This window comes from Bos mutus, chromosome 25 (genome assembly GCF_027580195.1).
Source record: "Bos mutus isolate GX-2022 chromosome 25, NWIPB_WYAK_1.1, whole genome shotgun sequence".
NCBI classification, from domain to species: domain Eukaryota; kingdom Metazoa; phylum Chordata; class Mammalia; order Artiodactyla; family Bovidae; genus Bos; species Bos mutus.
The window spans coordinates 761,575-785,630 of record NC_091641.1 but is presented as its reverse complement, the minus strand read 5'-3'; the positions used below and the strand labels follow the sequence as shown (position 1 = coordinate 785,630).

The following is a 24,056-nucleotide window of genomic DNA, read 5'->3' as shown; positions in this document are numbered from 1 at the left end:
ATTTCTCAGTCCAAGAAGTCCCAGGACATATGGGGTCAGAGTAATGACAATAAGGCCATGTAGTTTCCAGACCCTCAATCCTTGGGCTTCTCTCATCAGGAATGGAGTGAAGGCTGACAGATTACCGACTTCTAATATAATCCTCCTCCTTGCCATGTCCTCATGCCCCATTATATGGTCCCTATTTGTCACAAAGCAGGAAGCCATCTGCTCTGACCCTGCTTTGCCCCATAGAAAAGCTTCATGCCATCTTTCTGGAGTCCTGTATGTGCCACATCACTTGTGGATAGAGAGGTGGAGTCCACATGATGATCAGGCTGCTTTCTCCTCTTTACACCCATTGATCTTGGACTTGCAGCCTTTTCAGAGAGAGAGGCAACCGTTATTTGGTCTAGAATCCGTGTAACACGCTGTCTACTGCAGACCCCTCTGAGGGCAGGACAGAAATCAGCCTGAATTGATACCACTGGTGCCGCCATCACCATCTCCTCCATGTCCTGTGTCTCCTTCAGGAGCCCTCTCATCAACGGAATCCTGATGGATCCTCCTAAATGTACAGGGACAGTGACCAAAGGCCCAGCCAGGCCCTCTGATTGTGTTAACAATTCAAGAAGATGGTGTGGTCGCCAAAGAACCACTTGAAAAAGACATGCAGCCACCCAGTGGTCTTACCTCCACCAACTCAAGTCCAACAACCTTTCTCATTCCCCCTTGGCAGGAAGCACTGTCTTGGTGCCAGAAGCACTCTCTTGGTGCCAGGGACAAGTGTGTCGTGTTAGTCACTCAGTCATGTGACTGAGTAGCCCACCAGGCTCCTCTGTCCATGGAATTCTCCGGGCAAGAATACTGGAGTGGGTTGCCATTTCCTACTCCAAGGTATCTTTCCCAACCCAGGGATAAAGCCTGGGTCTCCTGCATTGTGGGTAGATTCTTTGCCATCTTAGCCACCAGGGAAACCCAGGGACACGATGGTGACAAATACCTACACTCTGTCCATTATATAAATGTGGCAGGGGAACTAGGTGAGGAATCCAGCAATGGTGCTGGAGATAACAGAATTGTGTGCAGAGGACAGCAGTTTGCCAGGAGAGGAAGGGGTTATATCTGTTCAGTGGAGTTGGTCAGGAAAATCTAAAACAGGGGATTCTGTCTGCACTGGGATTTGAAGGATGAGCAGGGGACTTATGAAAAAGGGGAGGCATTTCTAGGAAGGGGGAGCTGCATGAGCAAAGATCTTTAGACCTAGCTCACTGGAAGAATTTCAAGTATTTTAAAGCATGAGCACAGGGTAACTGAGCACAAATTATGAACATAAGAATAATTTAGAGGAGACATGGCCAACAGTTTTATGAGAGTTTCTGTAATGGTTGGGCTTACTGATGACACTGATTGAGTTGTTATTGAATTCCCACAGAACACAAAGTCAAATGAGTGTCTGTGATGCTCCGCCACCTGTAAAAGCAGAGAGGGCTCCTGCAGGTGGAGCCCAGGTGGCCCTTCTACTGGCTGCAGCTCCAGCCCCACCCCCTTCTCAGCGCTTAAACCTCCCAGCTTCACTGAGTCTCCGCTATCCAGGAAAGGAAGCTCCACATTCAAAGGCCTGCAAAGAATAGCACACACAGCTGAAAGGAAACTCAGAGGAGAGGATCTCAGCAAGAAGTTGCCATGGACCTAATCCCATACTTTTCCACGGAATCCTGGGTTCTCCTGGTTACCAGTCTGGTGCTCCTCTATTTGTGAGTAACTGTTCAGACTCCTCTCCTCTGTAATCTTGGACTTGGGGTGGTAATCAGGCCTCCCTTTCCCTGTCTGTTATGAAGATCAAAGTTAACAGATAGGATGTTATTAAAGCTTTAGAAACTACCAAAAATATTTCCCCTTTCTACCTAGAATGAGAATCTCAAAATCATGAGTCAAGTAATACATGTTTTTGTTCAATCTCTAAGTCGTGTCTGACTCTTTGCAACCCCATGAACTGCAGCACGCCAGGCTTCCCTGTCCTTCACTATCTGAGTTTGCTCAAACTCATGTCCAATGAGTCAGTGATGCCATCCAACCGTTTCATCCTTTCTCCCTCTTCTCCTCCTTCCCTCAATCTTTCCCACCATGAGAGTCTTTTCCAGCGAGTCAACTCTTACCATCACGTGGCCAAAGTATTGGAGCTTCAGCTTCAACATCAGTCCTTCCAATGAATATTCAGGGTTGATTTCTTTTAGGATTGACTGGTTTGATCTCCTTGCTGTCCAAGGGACTCTCAAGAGTCTTCTCCAACACCACAGTTCGAAAGCATCAGTTCTTTGGCACTCGGCTTCTTTATGGTCCAAGTCTCACATCCATACATGACTACTGGAAAAACCATAGCTTTGACTACATGGACTTTTATTGGCAAAGTGATGTCTCAAGTGCGTGCACGCTTAGTCACTCAGTCATGTCTGACTCTGAAACCCTGTGGACTGCAGCCCGCCAGGCTCTTCTGTCCATAGGGATTCTCCAGGCAAGAATCCTGGAGTGGGTTGCCATGCCCTGGGCCAACAGATCCTCCCAACCCATGGATCAAACCCAGGTCTCCCACATGGCAGGCGGATTCTTTACTCATAAACATGAGTAATTCCCTGGAAGGATTCCTGCCTGAACCTCTCAGGACCACTCAAATTGGAAACATTTATCAAGTATCCATTTTAGGATTGGTCCCATGAAGACTTCAGCTGCTTTTAACTAATCATCATCACTTTCTGTGAGTCTCACAGTAGAGGTGGGAAAGGAGGTGATGAGTGAATGTAATATCAGTTTTGGAGTTGCTGATCTTATTTATTGCCTACATGTTACCTCCCTAAGTTGACAGTTCCAGTTCTGAATCAGCGACTGGCAGCTCCAGCACCAATAGTCCACAATTCCTGTGACCTGGTTTTCTGTTTCACTTTATAGATGCTGGACTTATTCACATGGATTTTTTAAGAAGCTGGGGATTCCTGGACCAAAACCTCTGCCTTATTTTGGAAATATTCTGTCCTACAAAAAGGTGCGTGCTATTTGAGCTCCAGCTTTGCTTCTTATGGTTGCAAATCTCAGGTGAGTTCCATAATAAAAATACCCCTTCTTAGGAAGAAGGTATGAGGTTTCAAGCTCCCTAGAAATGGCATCATAGGCTCTACTCAACACGTGGCCAAGGTTATCCCATGGCCCCACTGCCAACTGCTAAGCACTTCAGGTTTGCCTCCCCAGACAGCTGAGTTCTCTGATTCAGCACAGGACTTGATTTCCATTTTGTGAGTGTTGTGAAGAGGGTTTTCTTTCTGCCAGATTCAGATTCTCAGGAAGGCACAATCCCCCTTAGGAGAAAAGAATGAGGGGGGTGCCCAGTCATGACTCGTTAAGCTGAGTACACTGGAGTCAGACTTTTCTGTTGCCAGCATATGCTGTGGGTTCCCCTTTTTAAAAATTCCTTCTGGATTGATTGGAAACTTCACTTTCTAAGACAACCCTCATACTCACCCTTGAGTAATTGGCACATACGTGTATTCCCTCAAGAACTGCTAACACCAGCAGTTATTTCCATACACCTCTTGTAACTGGTGACCACTGAGGGGATTTGAGAGCTGAAACAAGAACTTCCTGCTGTACTTCTGTGCCTTCAAAGCAGGCACCTCTTGTGTGGGTCTTTGCAGAGTGAGTGAGTGAGCATCTAACAGAGACAAGATGATGGCTGTCTTCGACTTCAGATATTTATCTACTAAATAAATTGGTTTTAAAAAATAAGGCAGAATCACTTATATAAAATCACTAGAAAGGACGTGATTTGGCAAAATTATTAAAATTTTAACTGAAAGGAATGTACCAGGTGGCAAATGGACTGTGAATTCTAACCAAGCCTTGATATTCATCCAGCTCTGATGCCTCCCCCAGGGCCCAGCCCCTGAACTGAAGGTTGTGAGCTGTGTCCAGATGTTCAGAGGCAGAGCCCTGTGTGCAGGCTGCTCTCTGTCTCAGATTTCCTGTCCCACAGACACGAGGCTTATTTCTCAGATCCTGATTCTCCCAACTGAGCTCTTCACTGTCTCATTACTGCCTCAGAACTTCCTGAACCTTCTTTCCCTCTGAAGAAGTCATAATTTCCTCTCCACCTTTCCCAGACAAACTTCTTTAGTAGATGCACCCCAAACCCACATTTCTGAAACTTTTTTTTTTGCATAGTTAAACCATCAGATATCACAGCATAAACTTAGCTACAGGAAGTTTTGTTTTGGGGTTTTTTTATTTTTCACTTTCTACTTTATATTTTTGATTCTTTTAAATATAAATTTATTTATTTTAATTGGAGGCTAATTACTTTACAATATTGTAGTGGTTTTGCCGTACATTGACATGAATCCTCCACGGTGTACATGTGTTCCCCATCCTGGACGCCCCCCACCTCCCTCTCCGTCCCATCCCTCTGGGTCATCCCAGTGCACCAGCCCCGAGCACCCTGTCTCATGCACCGAACCTGGACTGGTGATCCGTTTCACATATGATAATATACATGTTTCAATGCCATTCTCCCAAATCATCCCACCCTCGCCCTCTCCCACAGAGTCCAAAAGACTGTTCTATACAATAGACTCCAGTTTCATCCACCTCATTAGAACTGATTCAAATGTATTCTTTTTAATGACTGAGTAATATTCCAATGTGTATATGCACCACAGCTTTCTTATCCATTCGTCTACTGATGGACATCTAGGCTGCTCACAGAAGTGAGAACTCAGGGCATGTGTTTTCATTGCACTGTCCTTTGTCCTTTGTCCTGTGTGTGGTTGTGGCATCTCCCCATCTTTTCCACGTTGAGCTGGAAAACTAGAAAGCGAGTCCACTTTGAAATTCATTCATTCACTCTCTCTCTTGAACCGAGAGCATATGTTGAGTGATAAAGAGAGAGAGTGAATGAATGAATTTCAAAGTGGACTCGCTTTCTAGTTTTCCAGCTCAACATGGAAAAGATGGGGAGATGCCACAACCACACACAGGACAAAGGACAAAGCAATGAAAACACGTGCCCTGAGTTCTCACTTCTGTAAGCAACCTAGATGTCCATCGACTCAACATATGCTCTGCTGCTGCTGCTGCTAAGTCGCTTCAGTCATGTCTGACTCTGTGCGACCCCATAGACGGCAGCCCACCAGGCTCCCCCACCCCCGGGATTCTCCAGGCAAGAACACTGGAGTGGGTTGCCATTTCCTTCTCCAATGCATGAAAATGAAAAGTGAAAGTGAAGTTGCTGAGTCTTGTCTGACTCTTAGCGACCCCAGGGACTGCGGCCCACCAGGCTCTTCGGTCCATGGGATTTTCCAGGCAAGACTGCTGGAGGGAGGTGCCGTTGCCGTCTCCGCAACATACGCTCTAGATGCTTTTAAATCTGCTAGACACTAGAGATTATTGGCACTTTATCTTACTAATTCTGCTAGAATTCTAGAAAGGACTCATTAGATAAATGAAAAGGCTGCTTAGCTTGGAGATGAAAGTATGTATAGGAAACTCTTCCCTCAGCTTCAGTTTTCTCACATGTCCATGGAGAATTAGAGGGTTATGAACTTGTGTACAAGAAAAAGCCTTCAGAAAGACAAGCAGTAATTAGTATTCATTGACAAGGGTAGGTGGTTAGTATCTACACTACTCACAGAAAATTTGAGTGATTTTTAAATTCTCTGTTTCAAATATCTCCTCTATTTTTGTCTCCTCTACCCTAAGATATCTCTTAGGAGTAAGAGTTTCCTTGCATTTGCCAGTGGAAAATAGTAAGCCTGATTTCACGGGATTCAAGTCATTTTTATCCCAATTTGTGGTAGTGTTCAGTACATTTGGAGAAGGCAATGGCACCCCACTCCAGTACTCTTGCCTGGAAAATCCCATGGACGGAAGAGCCTGGTAGGCTGCAGTCCATGGGATGGATAAGAGTCGGACACGACTGAGCGACTTCACTTCACTTCACTTCACTTCACTTCAGTACGTTTAAACTAATAACCTAATTTTTTTCTCTTTCAGGATATTTGGGATTTTGACAATCAATGTTTTAAAAAGTATGGGAAAACAAGGGGGTAAGTATTCTGGAAATTTCCATTGGATAGACTTGTTATGATGAGGATCCTGTCCTTCTGTGGCATGGAGGACAATCTCAGTCCATAGCTCTTGAGATAAAGCCATCTGTTGCAAAGCTTTGGAAGCTTATTCTTTCTATGAGGAAGATGTCACCAGGTATCCAGCTCTGTAGTCTGAGTCAGGCCTGGGGAGCTTCAGGTCATCACTTTGCTCCAGGCTTTGCGGCCCAGAGACTCCTAGCATCACTTTATGCCCAGTATCTTGCTTTCTCCCCTTCTCCATTTTTCCTTCCTTGGGGAACCTATAATTGCATAAAATGCATTATTCTAGAACATTCTAATATGTGCTTACAAGTGCATTTTTTACCCTTTCCCACATTATTCACTTTTAACTGAAAGCCAAAATTCCTTTATTTAAACTTTGGATTTAATATATCCTTTTCAAAGAAGGACTAGGGGTAATGCATGACAAGAAAAGGAAACCATTTCTGATCAGCTTTTAAAACATTTCTCTGGTTTTTGTTGTTTTTAAGTCAAAACTTTTCAATCTAAGTGTATAGAAGTATTGCTTTAACAACTCTATCCTTCTGACTTTGAAGAGATGTGGGATATTTCTAACCCAGAGTGTTTCCAGTGGGCTGATAGACTTGATTTTATAGAGTGGCCCCAGCTGATTGCAGTGGCTGGTCCCTTTTACAGCTGATGGAGGTTTGGTGAGAGCAGAAGAGAGTTACCATGGAGAAGGCAATGGCACCCCACTCCAGCACTCTTGCCTGGAAAATCCCATGGATGGAGGAGCCTGGTAGGCTGCAGTCCATGGGATGGATAAGAGTCGGACACGACTGAGCGACTTCACTTTCATTTTTCACTTTCATGCATTGGAGAAGGAAATGGCAACCCACTCCAGTGTTCTTGCCTGGAGAATCCCAGGGACGGGGGAGCCTGGTGGGCTGCCGTCTATGGGGTCACACAGAATCAGACACAACTGAAGCGACTTAGCAGCAGCAGCAGCAAGGTAGAGAAAATAGTGTAAAGATTCTTTCTGCTCAAGATAACTTAACTCTTTCCTAATGTATTGGCAGCATTCTTTAATACAATGCTTAGTGGTAGCAGTAATTGTGAGCTTTGTATCTTTAGTTTTGGAAATGTTTCTAATGTTTTTTTTTTTCCCATTAAAATGTATGTTTGTGGTAGGTTTGGGGATTATACCTTTCATGTTGATGTATGGCAAAACCAATACAATATTGTAAAGTAAAAAATATATATATATCGTTTTCAAAAAAAAAAAATCATTAATGATGAGAGTACCCTGTATTCAATCCAGGCTTGAATACAGGGTACAGTTCAATCCAATTATGTAAAAAGTTTTTACATAATTTTTTTAAATTGAGATAAAATACCCATAACATAAAACTTACCATGTTTACTGTTTCAAAATATATAGTTCAGTAGTATTAAGTACTTTCATATTGTGTGCAACAAATCTCCAAAACTCTTTTTATCTTCCCAAACTACACCTCTACACCTGTGAAACTATTTCCCATCACCAGGCATTCGTCATTTTAGGTTCCATCTCTGAACTTGACTCTTCTAGGCGTTTGTATTTTAATGAATGGCTTAGTTCTCATAGAATAATGTCCTCAAGTTTCATCCATACTGTAGTACGTGTCAGAATTTCCTTCCTCTTCAAGGATGAATAAGATTCCGTTGTATATATATTTGCCACATTTGTTAATCCATTCATTCATCAAGGAACCCTTGAATTGCTTCCACTTTGGGGCTCTTGTGAATTATGCTGCTGTGAACCAGGGTGTACAAATACTACCTTGAGATCCTGCTTTCAGTTCTTTTGGCCACACACCCAGAAAAAAAATTGCTGTAACTGTCTTTCTTTTTTTAATCTTTTATTGAGTGGCTGCACCATTTTATGTTCCGCCAACAACGCACAAGCTCTCCAGTTTCTCCACGTGTTTGCCAACAGTTGCTCGTCTCTGCTGTTTTAGTAATAGCCATCTTAATGAGCATGATGTGGTGTCTCATCATGGCTTTTGTTTGTCTTTATTAAAGAGTGAGACTCATTTCTCCTACTGCTGTTAAGATGTGAATGACATTTGACATTGTGTTAGTTCAAGGTGTACAAGACAATGATTCAATGTATGTATATATTCCAAAATGATTACCAAAATGAGTTTTGTTAATTTACCTCAAGTAGTTATAGCTTTTTCTTTTACTGAACTTTTATTTTAATTTAGTCCTTTTATAAGAAAAAGATGTAATCTCTTGGCAACTTTCAAATATACAATTCATACTGTTAACTGTAGTCACCATGTTGTATATTATACCCTTCAAACTAATTTATCTTACTACTGGAAATTTTTACATTTTGATCACCTTTTCCTGTTTCCCCCACCCCTAGCCCCAGCTCTGGCAATCACTAATCCATTTTCTGTATCTAAAAGTGGAGGGTTTTTTGATCCTACACACAAGTGATATCGTAGAGTATTTGTCTTTCTCTGACTTATTTCACTTAGCACAATGCCCTCAAGGTCCAGCCACGTTGTCACAAATGACAAGAACTCTTTATTTTTTATAGAACTAATATCCCATTGTATATACATGCCACCTTTTCTTTATCCATTCATCCATAGACAGACACTGAGGCTGTTTCCATATCTTGACTACTATTAATAATACTGCAGTGAACAGGGGGGGGAGATAACTTTTCAAGACAGAGATTTCATGTACTTGAATTTCTACCCAGAACTGGAATTCCTAGATCATAATATGGTTCTGTTTTTAATTATTGAGGAACCTGAATATTTTTTCAATAGTAACTACCAATTTACATTCCCAAGATCCTGATGCTGGGAAAGATTGAGGGCAGGAGGAGAAGGAGGCAGCAGAGGAAGAGATGGTTGGATGGCATCACCAACTCAATGGACATGAGTTTGAGCAAACTCCAGGGGATAGGGAAGCCTGGCATGCTGCAGTCCATGGGGTTGAAAGAGTCAGATTCAACTTAGTGACTAAACAACAACAACAACAACAGGGCACAAGGATTCTCTTTTTTCCAGATCCTCTTCAGCAATTATCTGTGTTCTTTTTGAGAAAAGCCACTCTCACAGGTGTGAGGTGATACCACACTGTGGTTTTGACTTGCATTTCCCTGATGATTAGGGATATTGAGCACATTTTCATATTCCTGTTGGCCATTTGTGTGTCTTCTTTGGAAAAAGTCTTTTCAATTCTTCAGCCTATTTTTTTTTAAGTTTCTTAGATTTTTATTTATTTATCTTTTTTTTTTTATTATTACTATTTGGAGAAGGCAATGGCACCCCACTCCAGTACTCTTGCCTGGAGAACCTCATGGACAGAAGAGCCTGGTGGGCTGCAGTCCATGGGGTCGCTGAGGGTTGGGCACGACTGAGCGACTTCACTTTCACTTTTCATTTTCATGCATTGAGAAGGAAATGGCAACCCACTCCAGTGTTCTTGCCTGGAGAATCCCAGGGACAGGGGAGCCTGGTGGGCTGCCATCTATGGGGTCACACAGAGTTCGACACGACTGAAGTGACTTAGCAGCAGCATTATTACTATTATTTTTTTTTACTTTACAATATTGTATTGGTTTTGCCATACATCAACATGCATCTGCCACGGGTGTACACGTGTTCCCCATCCTGAACCCCCCTCCCACCTCCCTCCCCATACCATCCCTCTAGGTCATCCCAGTGCACCAGCCCCAAGCTTCCTGTATCCTGCATTGAACCTGGACTGGCGATTCGTTTCTTATACGGTATTATACATGTGTGTGTGTTTTGGCTATTGAGTTGTGTGGGTTTCTGATATATTTTGGATATTAAGCCCATATCAGGTAAATGATTTGTAAATATTTCCCCCATTTTCCAGGTTGACTTTACATTTTTTGATGATTTCCCTTTCTGTGAAGGGCTTCCCTGATAGCTCAGTTGGTAAAGAATCTGCCTGCAATGTAGGAAACCCCAGTTCAATTCCTGGGTTGGAAAGATCTGCTGGAGAAGGGACAGGCTACCCACACCTATATTCTTGGACCTCCCTTGTGGCTCAGCTGGTAAAGAATCCGCCTGCAATGTGGGAGACCTGGGTTCGATCCCTGGGTTGGGCAGATCCCCTGGAGAAGGGAAAGTCTACCCACTCCAGTATGGCCTGGAGAATTCCATGGACTATGGGGTCGCAAAGAGTTAGACATGACTGAGCGACTTTCACTTCACTTCACTTCACTTCACTTGCTGTGAAAATCTTTTGCTTTTTAGTTTAACATGGTCCCACTTGTTTCTTTTTGCTCTTGTTCTTTTTGCTTTTGGTGCCGTATCTAAAAAATATTGTCAAGACTGATGTCAAGGACCTTGTCCCTTATGTTTTCTTCCAGGAGTTTTGTGGTTTCAGGTCTTACTTTCAAGCCATTAATCCTGTTTGAGATGATTTTCGTAAATTATACATCAAATGATCTGTGAGGCTGAGCATCCTTTCATGTACTTGTTGTCCATTTGTACAACTTGTTTGGAAAAATGTCTTTTCAAGTCCTTTGCCCATGATTAGGTTATTGTGATTGTCTTCGAATTGTAGTCATTTTTGTGTATTCTGGATGTTAACCTCTTATCTTGAAGCTTTCCCCTTATGTTTTCTTCTAAGAAGAAAATAATAGTTTAATAGTTTTAGTTCTTACATTTGGATATTTGATACATTTTCACTTAATGCTTTGTATAGTGTAAGGGTCTAGCTTTATGCTTTTGCTTGTGGATAACCAGTTTTCACAGCACAGTTATTGAAAAGATTGTCCTTTTCCCATTGAATGATCTTAGTATCCTCAATGATAATAATCTCATTGTATATACGAGGGTCTTTTTCTGAGGTGTCTATTCCATTCCATTGGTCTATACATCCCTATATATGGTAGTATCACACTTTTTTGATTACTATAAATTTGTAGTAAGTTTTGAAATCAGTAAGTGTGAGTTTTCTAATTTTAGTCTTTTCCAGGATTGTATTGGCTATTTGAGGTCCCTTGATTCCATATAAATTTTAGGATATTTCTTTTTTTGAAGACAAAATGCCATCGAGATTTTGGTAGGTTTTGCCTTGGCTCTGTAGATCAGTTTGGGTAATAAAGAGGTCTTAACAATTTAAATATTTCCAATTCATAAACATAGGATATCTTTCCATTTATTTACATACCTTTACCTTCTTTCAGCAGTGTTTGGTAGTTTTCAGTGTACAGATCTTTCACTTTCTTGGATAAGTTAATTCCTAAGTATTTTATTCTATTTGATTTCTATAGTAAGTGGAAAAAAGTTGGACCCTTACCTTACACCATTTTCAAAATTTAACTGGAAATATATCAAAAACCTAATGTAAAAGCTAAAACTACAAAACTCTTAGAAGAAAGCACAGAGAGAAAATTTCATGACATTGCATTTACAGTGTTTTCTTGGATATGACACAGAAATCCCAGGCAACAAAAATAAAAATGAATAAATGGGAATATATCAAAATTTTAAAACATGTCCATCAAATGACACAATCAACAGAGTAAAAGGCAACCAATGGAATGACAGAGATATTTGTAAGCCCTGTATAAGACAAAGGGTTAATATCTAGAATATATCAAGAATAATTACAATTATAGAGTTAGGTGGCATCATCAACTCAATGGACATGAGTCTGAGCAAACTCCAGGAGATGTGAAGGACAGGGAAGCCTGGCGTGCTGCAGTTTGCGGGGTCGCAAAGAGCTGGACACGACTAAGCAACTGAACAACAGTGAACAACAGTAACTCTTCTCAAGGTGGGGTCATAACGCACTATACTATTTACCTTTGGCAGATGTTAGCATTACATGAATAACCATCCATCAACTTAGCTCAGATTGTTTCATTCCCAGATAAGCCTATAGCATTCTGGACAAGGTCGTAGTTGTACGTGTATGTGTGTAGAGAGTGGGGGTGGGCGTAGCAGAAGAACAGCCACTCTCTGTAACTAGGATTGTGAGCTAGCTGCTTATATCAGACCCTTGTGCCTTCAGGAATAACCCAGGCATCATTCCTCTGAAAATTCTCTCTACTTGATATTGGAGTGTTACAACACAAATCCAGCCTTAGGGCTTTGTGTATAACATAGCACTCTACTCATGACGGGCAGCTCGTCTTATTATAGAATGCTGAAAAGCTATTTCTCAAAGAGAAAATACTTAGCGTCAAAGAAAGCATAACTTTGCTCTCAAGTGTTAAGTACTTTTCTTCTGAAGATGGTCCCGGGACTGAATAACTAGTAGGAAAAGCAAGATCTAGGTATTTGGCTGTGGCTTTGGCATCCCTCAGCCCACTAGACTCCAGGAAAGTTCACTGAGATGTCAAGTCTCTGCATCTACATGGGAGTAATATGTGGCTATCTTTCATGTCACATGAGCTAGTAAGACAATCTAGGTCCCTTTCATTTATTAACCCATAAACAAGTAGTTTATTGAGTACTTATTTCATGTCAGACTCTTTTCTTGGCATTGGTGAGACAACAGAAAACAAAGTAAAACTCCTTACCCTTTTGAAAATTTCACTCTAGGAAGCAGACAGTAAGAATAGAATGTTATGCAATATCAAGGAAGTATGATCGTAAGGTAGGATCAGGGGACAAAGAGTGAAGAGGCTGCTTTAAATAGGCTCATCAGGGGGGCATGTTTGGGCAAGATTCCATTTGAAAAGAGATCAAAAGGAAATGAAAGCGTGTCTAGCACTGTGAAGACTTGATTTTTGTACGTCTCAGCCTCCGAAACTGTAAGAAGTAATGTCTGTTGTCTAAGTCACCAAGCCTTGGTACTGTTGTTATAGCAGCCCAAATGGACTAAGATGGTACTGTATGGGGCTTCGATGCCTGAGAGCAAGTGAGAATACTGGAAATGTTTGTTAACCACTTCAATTTTGCAGTAGTCATCACGGCTCCGGACCCTTGAAAAAAATCATTGCAGTTTACAGAAAACAATTTAAGGAGCTGATGAGAATTCCACTAATGTACTCAGGACAACTGCACTTGCAATCTTTTAATGATACAGTCTCTCCCCAGCACCCTCCTCAGAGCCTTAGCTACATCCTTATTCCGGAGAGTATAAATCAGTGGATTCAATGTGGGAGTGATGATGCTGTAGAACACAGAACTGACTTTGTCTTGCAGTGGAGTGCGCTGGGACCTGGGCCTCATATATGAGAAGATGGAAGCACCAAACCAGAGGGAAACCACAGTGAGGTGAGAGCTGCAAGTGGCGAAGGCGTTTCTCTTACTCCCACGCATCTGAATGACACTGTGGAGGATGAAGACATAGGATGTAGAAATCAGGACGATGGGGAGCAGGAGGAGGAGGAGGGTGCTGATGTACACTGTGGCCTCGTACACAGAGATGTCTCCACATACCAACTTCACAACAGCTGGAAACTCACAGTAGAAGTGGTGGATTTGTCGAGGCCCACAGAAAGGGAAGTGCATCAAGATTGCCGTGTAAATTAGGGAATTCAGGGACGCTCCCAACCAAGACATGGCAGCCATCATTAGCGTCACCTTTCTGTTCATGAGAACAGAGTAGCGCAGTGGATGACAGATGGCAACGTAGCGGTCATAGGACATGAAAGCTAGGAGAAGACACTCCGCACCGCCCAGAGTCAGATAGAGGAAGTGCTGGGTCGCACAGCCCACAAAGGAGATGGACTTCTGGCCAGAGAGGTAGTTGGTCGCCATCTTGGGGATGGTGGTGGAGACATGCATCAGCTCCATGAGGGAGAGCTGGCTGAGGAGGAGGTACATGGGTGTGTGGAGCCGGGGGTCAGCACAGATGAGCAGAAGGGTGAGGCTGTTGCCACTCACAGCAATAAGGAAGACCACCGTGGTCAAGGAGAAAAGGAAAAGGTGGGCGAGAGAGTCATCAAAGAGCCCTTCCAGGACGAAGTCTGCCAGAGAGGACTGATTCCTCTGCCACGTCTCCCCGTCCTCAGCCCCTGGGAAACAGGAAGTGGAGATGAAATGTGATGTCAGGAATACTGGGGTTCATCCAACCTGACGATAAGCCTCTTCTGATCCACAGAAGAATTTTGAAGAATAATATTTTTCTAGTTCTAATTATTCTACAGCTCTGATTATTGAAATTTCTCTTTTTTAAAATAAGAGAACTTCAAATCTCTGCTCACAAATATGATCCCTCTGAAATTTCAAAATACCTAGACTCTGTTAGTGCTAGACTTCTAAACAAGTCTCTCCTCATTAAGGAAGATATATATACATTTATATGTGTATATATACATATGTTCTTTTTAAGTATATATACTTTATAGATACACTCTAAATTTTATATATGATATAAAAATATATACAGATCTTTTCTTACATCAGTCAGGGTTTAACCAGAAAAGCTGAACTACCAAGAGATTTATACATACATATACATTTAATGGATTGTATAGAAATTTGGCCTTACTTGACTGTGAAAGCTGGTTAAGCAGTCTATGTAAAGCTGTCACCTTTCTATCTGATTCTAGAACTTGAACTCCATGAGGCAAGCAGTCAGGAAGGGAAGATGGGTATAAAAGTGTGGTAGCTCAAGGTCAGACTGGAACCCACAAACGTGACATAAATCCCACAAGGGCAGACTGAGACCCATGTCATTATTGCTGCCTCTGGAATTGGTGGCATGGTTTCTCTTGCACAAGCTGGAGGCCTGCTTAACAAGGCTAAATGCACAGTCCTAGCCGCGGAGTCGGAGAAGCTAGAGGAAGATCCAGGGGAAGGCAGAGTAACTGCCAGTCCACAGCTGCCTCACACCAGTGAGGGGAGTCAGCACATCAGCAGCAACAGACGCTTCCCCCTGCCCTCTAAATCTGCCAGAGAATCTCTCGGGTGGTCCACCTTAACCAGAAACTCACAGCAACGGGAATTCTAGTAAATGTAGTTCATCCTAGCTAAGATGACACATTAAAAAACTCCAGAGTTCATCTTCAGTATATTTGGCAAACATATACTTAACACGTCTCCTTAAATGACACATCATCCCCAATAAACACAACAAAGCCGTCCTTCTGCCTCCTGTAACTGTCCTGCACACCATCAAAAGTATGCAGATATTCACAGCAAAACAAGGAAGAAAGATCCACTGCTGTGGCCCACAAAACGAGTCATCCTTTCAACGGCTAACCTCTTCTGTGGATGCCGGCCTTCTTTCTCACTCAGTGCTGTTCATGCCAATGGACTCCCAGGTTTGCTATAGCAGCATGGATAGAGCTCTACACGGGCTCAACAACATGGACTTGCAGTCACCACGGCCAGCCTAGCCACCACTGAGCGCCCATCTGCCAGCAGAGACCCCGCTCTGAGCCCCTGATATGACGTCATCCCATAGTGATATCAGACACTTGGCGAAAGGCTGATTATACTGGATAGCTTCCATTATTGAAGGGACTTTACTTTTTTCTTATTGGAGTTGACACTTTACATATGGATTTGCCTCCCTTTCTTACAGCGCTGCTGTCAAAAGATACCACCTATGGATATATACAATGCTCTGTTCACCATAATGTTATTCCATGAAGTAATGTTATTACTGCCAAATAAAGAGTTCATTTCACAGCAAATGAAATGTGGGGATGGGCCCATGTTGAAGGAATCCATTGGTCTATTCCATACTCTCCAGCATCCTGAGACAGCTGCCCAAACAGACTTCTGAAGCCTCAGTTACAGCAACTGGTAGTTGACAACACCTCATATTGCTGGGGCATTGTCCTCTAAGATGTGGTATATGTTCTAAATTTCTATATCAATTTATGGTGCTGTTTCTCCTATTGCAACAGTTCGTGGGACCAGAAATCAAGAGGTGGAAGTAGGAGTGAGTCCCCCACTGTACATTTATAACTGGGATCCACTGCCAAATTTTTTACTCTCACACGTTTAGGCTCTGCGAGTTACAAAGGAAGGAATTCCTTCATCAGGCAACACAATTTCGTTTACTGAGAGCTGAGACTGCCACCCTGCCACTTCGGACTCTTCTTATCACTGAGTCAACAAGCAAAGAAAGTTACTCTGCTAGAGGTTGTGATAGATCCTGACTAGCAAGGGAAACCCGAGGTGCTACTACATGGGAATAAGGAGAGACAAGTCTGGAATTCAGGTTTTCTAGGGTGCTCTCTGTACTCAAATGTCCATTGATGAAAATCAGTGGAAAATCACAACAACCCAATTCAGACAAGACTGCTAACGGCCCAGATCCTTCAGGAGTGAAGGTTAGGGATGCTCTCCCACTGAACAAGTAACCATGACCCACTGAAGACAAAAGGAATATGGAATGGGTTGTGAAAGAAGGTATTTAGAAAAACCAGCCATGACTGTGTGAGCAGCTGCAGAATGAAAACTTGAAATATAGGCATTTCTTACTTATTGATATGTGAATATTTTATGTATAGATATATTTACTAAATATTTCTGTTTATTTCACTCAGTCATCCCTTTGTCTAACATAAGATATATTAATATGGTTAGCTTCATATCTCAGTATTTAAATTACAGGACATAAAAGGAGAGTATGAATTAGGAGTAAAATTAATTTCACCTTTTTTATGGATAAAAGGTTAGTGTGTTTTATATATTCTTCTTGGGAGAGGGTTACGTGTTTTTTGGTTGTACATGGGCTAGTTGTATCCAGGTAGGTGGAAGGGTACATTGATATTGTCTTTATTTGAAGATTGCTAAGTCACTTCAGTCATGTCTGATTCTGTGCGACCCCATAGACGGCAGCCCACCAGGCTCCCCCACCCCTGGGATTCTCCAGACAAGAACACTGGAGTGGGTTGCCATTTCCTTCTCCAATGCATGAAAGTGAAAAGTGAAAGTGAAGTCGCTCGATCATGTCCGACCCTCAGTGACCCCATGGACTGCAGCCTTCCAGGCTCCTCTATCCATGGGATTTTCCAGGCAAGAGTACTGGAGTGGGGTGCCATTGCCTTCTTCAATTGAAGATTAAGTATAGTTTAAAGAGAGGTGCATGGGTGCCAAGGTGACACATAACAACTCACCATGATTATGTATTTGAAAACAGGAAAGATATGACCTAGGAAGACCTGAGAGCATGAAAATTACAAATCAGGCTGATAAAGCTAGGATCACAACATTTAATCAGCCAGATTTCCCAATCAGCCCTTTACCTAATTCTCATATGAATACTGATCAGAATAAGAGCTCAATCTCCACAGTGAAAGTGAACTTTAAAAAAAAATACTCTAAATTGATCCCCAAATACCCACCCTCTCCCTCTTTGTGTTTTTCCCTCTAAGCATCTTCCTGGATCTTCATGTATTCCAGATTACTTACTTTTTAGAGTGAAGAACTCGGGATTGAATGTATTCTTCCGGGTGTAATTTGACCAGTAATCTCTCTCCATTTGATGCAGCAGAGGAGCATCTTTAGGGCTGTTGCCTTCCACTGTTATTTCAAACTCAGCTTCCTGTGGTCTGAGAGCCCAGTGTTCCCCACATTCCCGCTGGTCATTCCAGCCCCATCAGCACATCCATACATTTCCCTTTACTTAGGGATCCATATACTTCCCTCTTTCCTCATTAGTTTCTATCTTTCTCTGTAAATCTCCATAGCATAATAAATTTCCCCATTGTCTGGTTCATGCCTCTCTTCCTCCCATAGGAACTTCACTAATAGTTTACCTAGTCTGATTTATGTCCCTCAAGAGACTTTCCTCTGCCTTCTCAGGCTGCTTTCCTCATGGAATCACCAATCGTCAGCCTGTAACTTGAGGGTTCCAGTAATATGCTGACAATGCCAGAGGATGCCTTAGTTTCAAGTAAAAGTTTCTTGTGGGGAACACAAGTACAGTAGTGAAACAGAGGGTGCAGAATACTTCCACACTGACACACACGTTAGCTACTGAACATCCAAACAGGTCCTTTCTGAGACGTTCATCAGATTCCCATCATAACTCTCAAAACTGCCGTTTACAGAGGAATAGATAGAGGATATCGTCTACACAGTCTTTGCTGTTTACACTAAATCTCTGAATGACAGAGCATCAGCAGGAGCACGACAGTATGTAATTCTGGAACGCTCTTGCAAAATGTGTTCAGATTTTGAACTCCATCATCATGCATCAGCACAAATTAAGTAACTAAACTTTTCTTTAATCTGTTAGTTGAGCCTTTGAATCATGCATATGCTTTCTCTGCCCCCAAACATTTGAGCCACCTCTCCATCCAAAGACAGCAATGAGCACTTGAATCATAACCATTTACATTAATGTTTCCTGGTTAAGAAGCTATACTTAATACCAGTGTCATCATCAGTGAGTCCAAAGTCAAAAGAAAAATCTATTTTGGATTTCATGTTCTATTGGATCATTCAAGGCACTCTCTTCTTAGCTTTACACCTCCTTTCCCACTTAATGAAGTAAGAATCTGGCCTTTAGCACCAGTGTTTTGAGAATAAGCCCCTTCCTGACGACATGATGTTTCCTCAGCAGGAATCATAACAGCTAGAAGGAGGAAAGACTTGGCCTGACATGAGCCAATCATGAAGAAAGAGAAGCATCATCTGTGAGAAATAAAACTTCCCTAAACCCAGAGGATCTATGTCAGCAGAGGCAAATGGGGGACATGGCAATCAGGGATTCCCACCCAAAGGACACACCCTAAATCTCCTCTGGAAACCATTACTCAGGGTGCCAATTAGGCTTGCATCGTGCATGAGATCAGCATTCCCGAAGGGCTTTGCTTGAAGTTTGTTTGTAGGCATCAGGGGACTGGCATATTTTGAGGACTATGGCTCAGAAGATAACATGGGAATTTCATCTCCAAGGGCCAGTTAACCGTGGAGAGAAACAGTTCCTAGAGTCCCTGGTTTATTTTACCATCTTGAAACTCGACTCTCTTGCCCCTTTCCATCCAACCCTTTGGAGAAGACAATGTGAGGAAGACCTAGTCCCTGTTGCCCACAGGACCCAGTGGAGGGTTTCCCCATGTGTCATACCATGGGAGAAAAGGTAAGGAATGGAGAGTGTGATTACCAGTAGCACTTCCCATCCTTGCTGTTGGTCATTCTCCAGTTTTTTAGACTACATCAGTATAACATGTGGAAAGACTTCAGATACAGAATTTTTAAAAGTGGTGTAGCTATACATCTCCTCCTCATTTACTGGCATCTCAGTTATGCCCTTCTCTTCCTCTCCATTACCGTTACCATTAGAGGTAAAGGATCTATTGAGATATCCTTTGCTTCTCTTTCTCAACTCAGACACTGAAATGTCTTATTTCACCGAGTTTATTTTGTTTATTCTTTGAGTAGATTCACTGTATCACCACTTTCTTTGAAACTTCTGTCTAAGGATTTACTTGGTGCTCTCATTCTTACGAGCATTTAATATCCTTCCAGTTAAAGTAGTTATAGCATTTATGTATTGATTTATTGACCAATATTTGATGATAATCTGCTAGGTCCCAAGCACTGCATTGCGCACAGTGAGAAACAGGCAAGCATGCTCCCTTCCCCCATGAAATCGAGAGAAAGTAAATAAATATATCATGCTGGGTTAACAGTTTGTATTAATTCACATTCTTCAATTGCCAGTGACATTAAAACAAAACTTACACTATCTTAAGGGAAGGTTGTGGGATCACAGCAGTGAATGGGGTAGAACTAATCTCTGCATCAGCTAGAGCCAATTACTTGAATCATGTCAATGCCTTCTTTTTCCACCTTTCATCTTGGCTTGGGTCTCTGATCTCATTCTCTCAGACATTTTTAGATGGAGAGTACCCATACAGCTGGAAGCTCTCATGCCATACTTTTAGCTTGAAATCCAATACTCCTCCACCTCCAAGAAAACTCCAGGGAAGAAATCCGTTCAACAGTTTAGCCCTGTGGCCACCCCCTTGGAGCAATCGCTCTGTGTCAGAGCCTGCAGTAAAAGGACAGACCTCCCTGGCACAGGTGCCTATCTCTTGCAGCGGTTGGAGAGGTAGGGTGGTGACAGAACAAGGAAAACGGAGATTTGGAATGGAGTACTATTACACAGGAAGTGTGGTTGTGAAGGGGTGACGTTAGAAGTAGGGAAGGAGAGCGTGAGAAACAAAACAATGCATATCCATTGCTAAATGAGGATAAAGAAGACTTTACTGTGTACAGTAAAACAGGGAGACCACTGTCGCAACCTGGGTCACAGGGAAAGCCTCTTTTTAAAATGCCGTCTAAGCTGAGGTCTCTAAATTGAGATAAGGATTATCCAGAACATTGAAGGCAAAAAGAGATCCAGATAAAGTCAAAGATGTACAAAATCCTTAAGTTGGAAAAAAAATCTTGATGTAATTAAGGAGCTGAAAAGAATCCAGTATGACAGTAGATGTAATTGCAGAGCAAAGTAGGAGATGCCAGGATAGACATAAGCATGAGGGGAAGGGGAAGAAAGAGAGGGTAGGGAGAAAGGGAGGGAGGGAGAGGTAAGGAAGGAAGGAAGCTAGAAAAACCAAAGACATGGAGGGGGAGGAAGGAGGAAGGAAGAAGAAGGAGAAAGGAAGGAAAAAACCAAAGTCCAATAAATTTTATTCAAAGAAAAATGTGAGTTCTTAGAAAGTTTTAAAATAAGGAAGCATCAAGATACAACCACTCAAAGCTGGGGAAAGAACTGCCTTGACCTGGACCTAATCCAGGCCAGGAATAGTGCCTATTCCCACCAGCCAAACTGGAAAACCCGTTTGGAGTACTGGGTGTAATCCTCAGAAGAGCCTTGCCTCAATGGTGAGGAATAATTCTACCTAGACTAAACCCTGTTGTGGTTCTACTTAACAAATCCCAAAAGCAAAACCCAAAAGGATCAGATTCCCAATAACTGCATTCCAAAAAAAAAGCTCAAGAATATTTTTAGGAACACAAAAATATCTAACACACAAGATAAACTTTACAATGTCTAGCATTCAATAAAAAAAAAAAAATAACCAGGCTTGCAATTAAACAAAATAAATATAAAAATCAGTGACTTGAAGTCTACTCAGAACTGATACTCAATAGACAATTTGAAGTATTCTATTGACTATATTGATTAGATCAGACAGAACCCTGGTGGTCTAGTGGTTAGGATTCTAGGCTTTCACTGCTGTGGCCCCAAGTTCAATCCCTGGTTAGGGAACTGAGATCCTGCAGGCCACAGGACACAGCCAAAAAAAAAAAAGACAAACACATTAAATAATTTATTACAACATATTCCATACATTCAAAATGATAAAGATTAAATATGTTAATAAAGACATATTTTAAAGGAGATAAAACAGAAGCGCACGTGCACACATGAGTTTCTAGAGGTGATGGCTACAATGTCAGAAATGAAAAGCACACCAGAGGATCAGCAGCAGACAGGACATTGCAAAAGGAAATATTGATGCATAAAGACTTAGCAATAGAAACTACAAGAAATGAAATAAGATAGGAAAAAAATTTAAAAATTAATGAACAGAGTATCTGTGAGCTTTAGGACAACCTCAAATGGCCTAATAAATATATATATATAATTGGAGTATTGAAAGAGAGGAGAAAGGACAGAGAAAATATTTGAAGAAATAATAGACACTATTCACTAGCTAGACCTAATTGAGAACATCCCATTCAACAAAGAATAATACACATCTTTCCAGTGCATATGAAACATTTATCAAGTTACATCCTGTCACAAATGGCAGGATTTCCTGTAAGGCTGAATAATATTTCATTGTATGTACATGCCACACTTTCTTTATCCATCTGTCTGATAATGGACATTTGGGTTGCTCCCATGTCTCAGCCGGAGAATGCGATGGCACCCCACTCCAGTACTCTTGCCTGGAAAATTCCATGGATGGAGGAGCCTGGTAGGCTGCAGTCCATGGGGTCGCTAAGAGTTGGACACGACTGAGCGACTTCACTTTCACTTTTCATTTTCATGCACTGGAGAAGGAAATGGCAACCCACTCCAGTGTTCTTGCCTGGAGAATCCCAGGGACGGCGGAGCCTGGTGGGCTGCCGTCCATGGGGTCACACAGAGTCGGAAACGACTGAAGTGACTTAGCAGCAGCAGTAGCATGTCTCAGCTATTGTAAATAATGCTACAGTGAGCATGTGAATGCAGGTATATCTGTGAGGTACTGATTTCAGGTCCTTTGGACATAGAGTCGGAAGTGGAATCCCTAGATCATATGGTAGTCCTATTTTTACTTTTTTGAGGAACCTCTGTTTGTCATAATCATTTATTCTCTTGACAATAGCCATCCAAACAAGTGTGAGTTTTGTGGTTTTGATGTGCATTTCCCTGATGATTGTTCATGTTCAGCATCTTTTCTTGTAAATGGTTTTTGGGGAAATGTCTTCTTCAGAAAAATGTCTCTTCAGATCTTTTGCCCATCCTTAACAAGATCATTTAATTTTGGATATTGAGTTGTAGGAATCCCTTATATATTTTGATATTACCTGGCGGGCTACAGTCTATGGGGTCACAAAGAATTGGACATGACTGAGTGACTGAGCACAATCCTTTATCAGATTGTGGTTTAAAAATATTCTTTGGAAAAATGTCTCTTCAGATCTTTTGCTGATCCTTAATAAGGTCATTTATTAATCTTGTTTTTGAGTTGTAGGAATTTCTTATATATTTTGGTTATTAATCCTTTATCAGATTATGGTTCAAAAACATTTTCTCTCACTCTGGAGGTTGCCTTTTCATTTTGTTGATTAATTCCTTTGCTGTGCAGAAGCTTTTTAGTTTGATATAATCTTTCTTATTTTTGCTCTTGTTGCCTGTGCTTTTGGGGTCATATTCAAGAAGTCATTGCCAAAGCCAATTTCAAGCTTTTTCTCTATTCTTCTAGAATTTTTATCTTTGGGATCTTACATTTAACTACTTAAGCCATTTTTAGTTGACTTTTGTGTGTGGTCTATGATAAGGACTTGATTTCTTCTTTTTTATGTGTATATCCAGTTTTCTAAAAACCACTTATTGAAAAGGCTTATAATTTTCTCCACTGTATTGAAAAGTAGTTAACCAAAGTATCAAATTTAAAATTACTTTTAAACTAGGTATAGCTCTTTAAAGATCCAATAACTGAAATAAAGTATAACTTTAAAATATTTTATTAAACCAAAAGAAGACAGGAAAATAGTAATAAAGAAAAAAAAAACAGAAAGGAAAAACTTGTTTTTAATTTTTATTTTTGGCTGCACTGCACAGCGTGTAGGATCTTAGTTTCCCAGCCAGGGACTGAACCCATGCCCCCTGCATTGGGAGCACAGAGTCTTAACCACTGAGCCACCAGGGAAGTTCTGGGCTGGGGGGGGGGGCGGGGGTGGAAATTGAAGCAAATTCAAAAATATCAATTTTCATTGAGTGAAGACTAAAAAGCCTTTCAGTACCCACAAAGTGACATGTTGTTTGAAAGTAGACTCAGACCAAAAGCCAGAGATTTTTACAATGGATAAAGAAGCACGACTTGAAAGTGTGTGCATCATGCTGAATGAGAAACCAAAAATGAGATGACCTGTCTATAAGCATTCTGTAGGTCTACACCATGACACCAGTTAACGGCAAAACTGTGAGGAAGAACAGGTTTATTCAAAGGACCATGGTCCCTCTGACTCAGGAAGTCTCCCACTTCAGAATCACCCATGTCCTGCATTCTTTCTTTCAGCCCTGAAAGCAGCCCAGGTCACCAAGAATTAAGGGCTGGACTCCCAGCATCCAGACTCCAGAGGAGCTCAAATTTTCTCTTTCCTGAGAGTCTCCATTGGTTTCCTGAATACCGATCCCTTCTAGGTCATCAGTATGGATATTCCATGACAAACACCTTTCCAAAATTTCTTATGATTCTTCAGTTACCTGGATTTCTTCATTGTCTCTCTTTTCTACTCCTTTTGGTCATTTCATACCACCTTAACATTTTTCAGCACACCCAAGAAAGATGTTTAA

The 24,056-nt window shown here is 41.7% G+C and overlaps 1 protein-coding gene and 1 long non-coding RNA gene across 3 annotated transcripts in view; one reads left to right on the top strand and one right to left on the bottom strand.

Moving 5' to 3' along the window:
* Positions 1–1,417: 1,417 nt before the first annotated feature.
* Positions 1,418–24,056, top strand: part of LOC138985547 (uncharacterized) — a 44,193-nt gene continuing 21,554 nt past the window's right edge. For both annotated transcript variants that reach the window (XR_011462583.1, XR_011462584.1), the window contains exons 1-3: positions 1,418–1,736; positions 2,926–3,019; positions 6,019–6,071. This is a non-coding gene — a long non-coding RNA (uncharacterized lncRNA). The remainder of the gene's footprint in view (positions 1,737–2,925; positions 3,020–6,018; positions 6,072–24,056) is intronic.
* Positions 12,505–14,134, bottom strand: OR2AE1 (olfactory receptor family 2 subfamily AE member 1; the record flags this gene model as incomplete). The annotated part of the gene is made up of 1 exon (XM_005893157.2): positions 12,505–14,134. A coding segment is annotated over one exon (1,020 nt), but the record flags the coding sequence as incomplete, so codon positions are not given.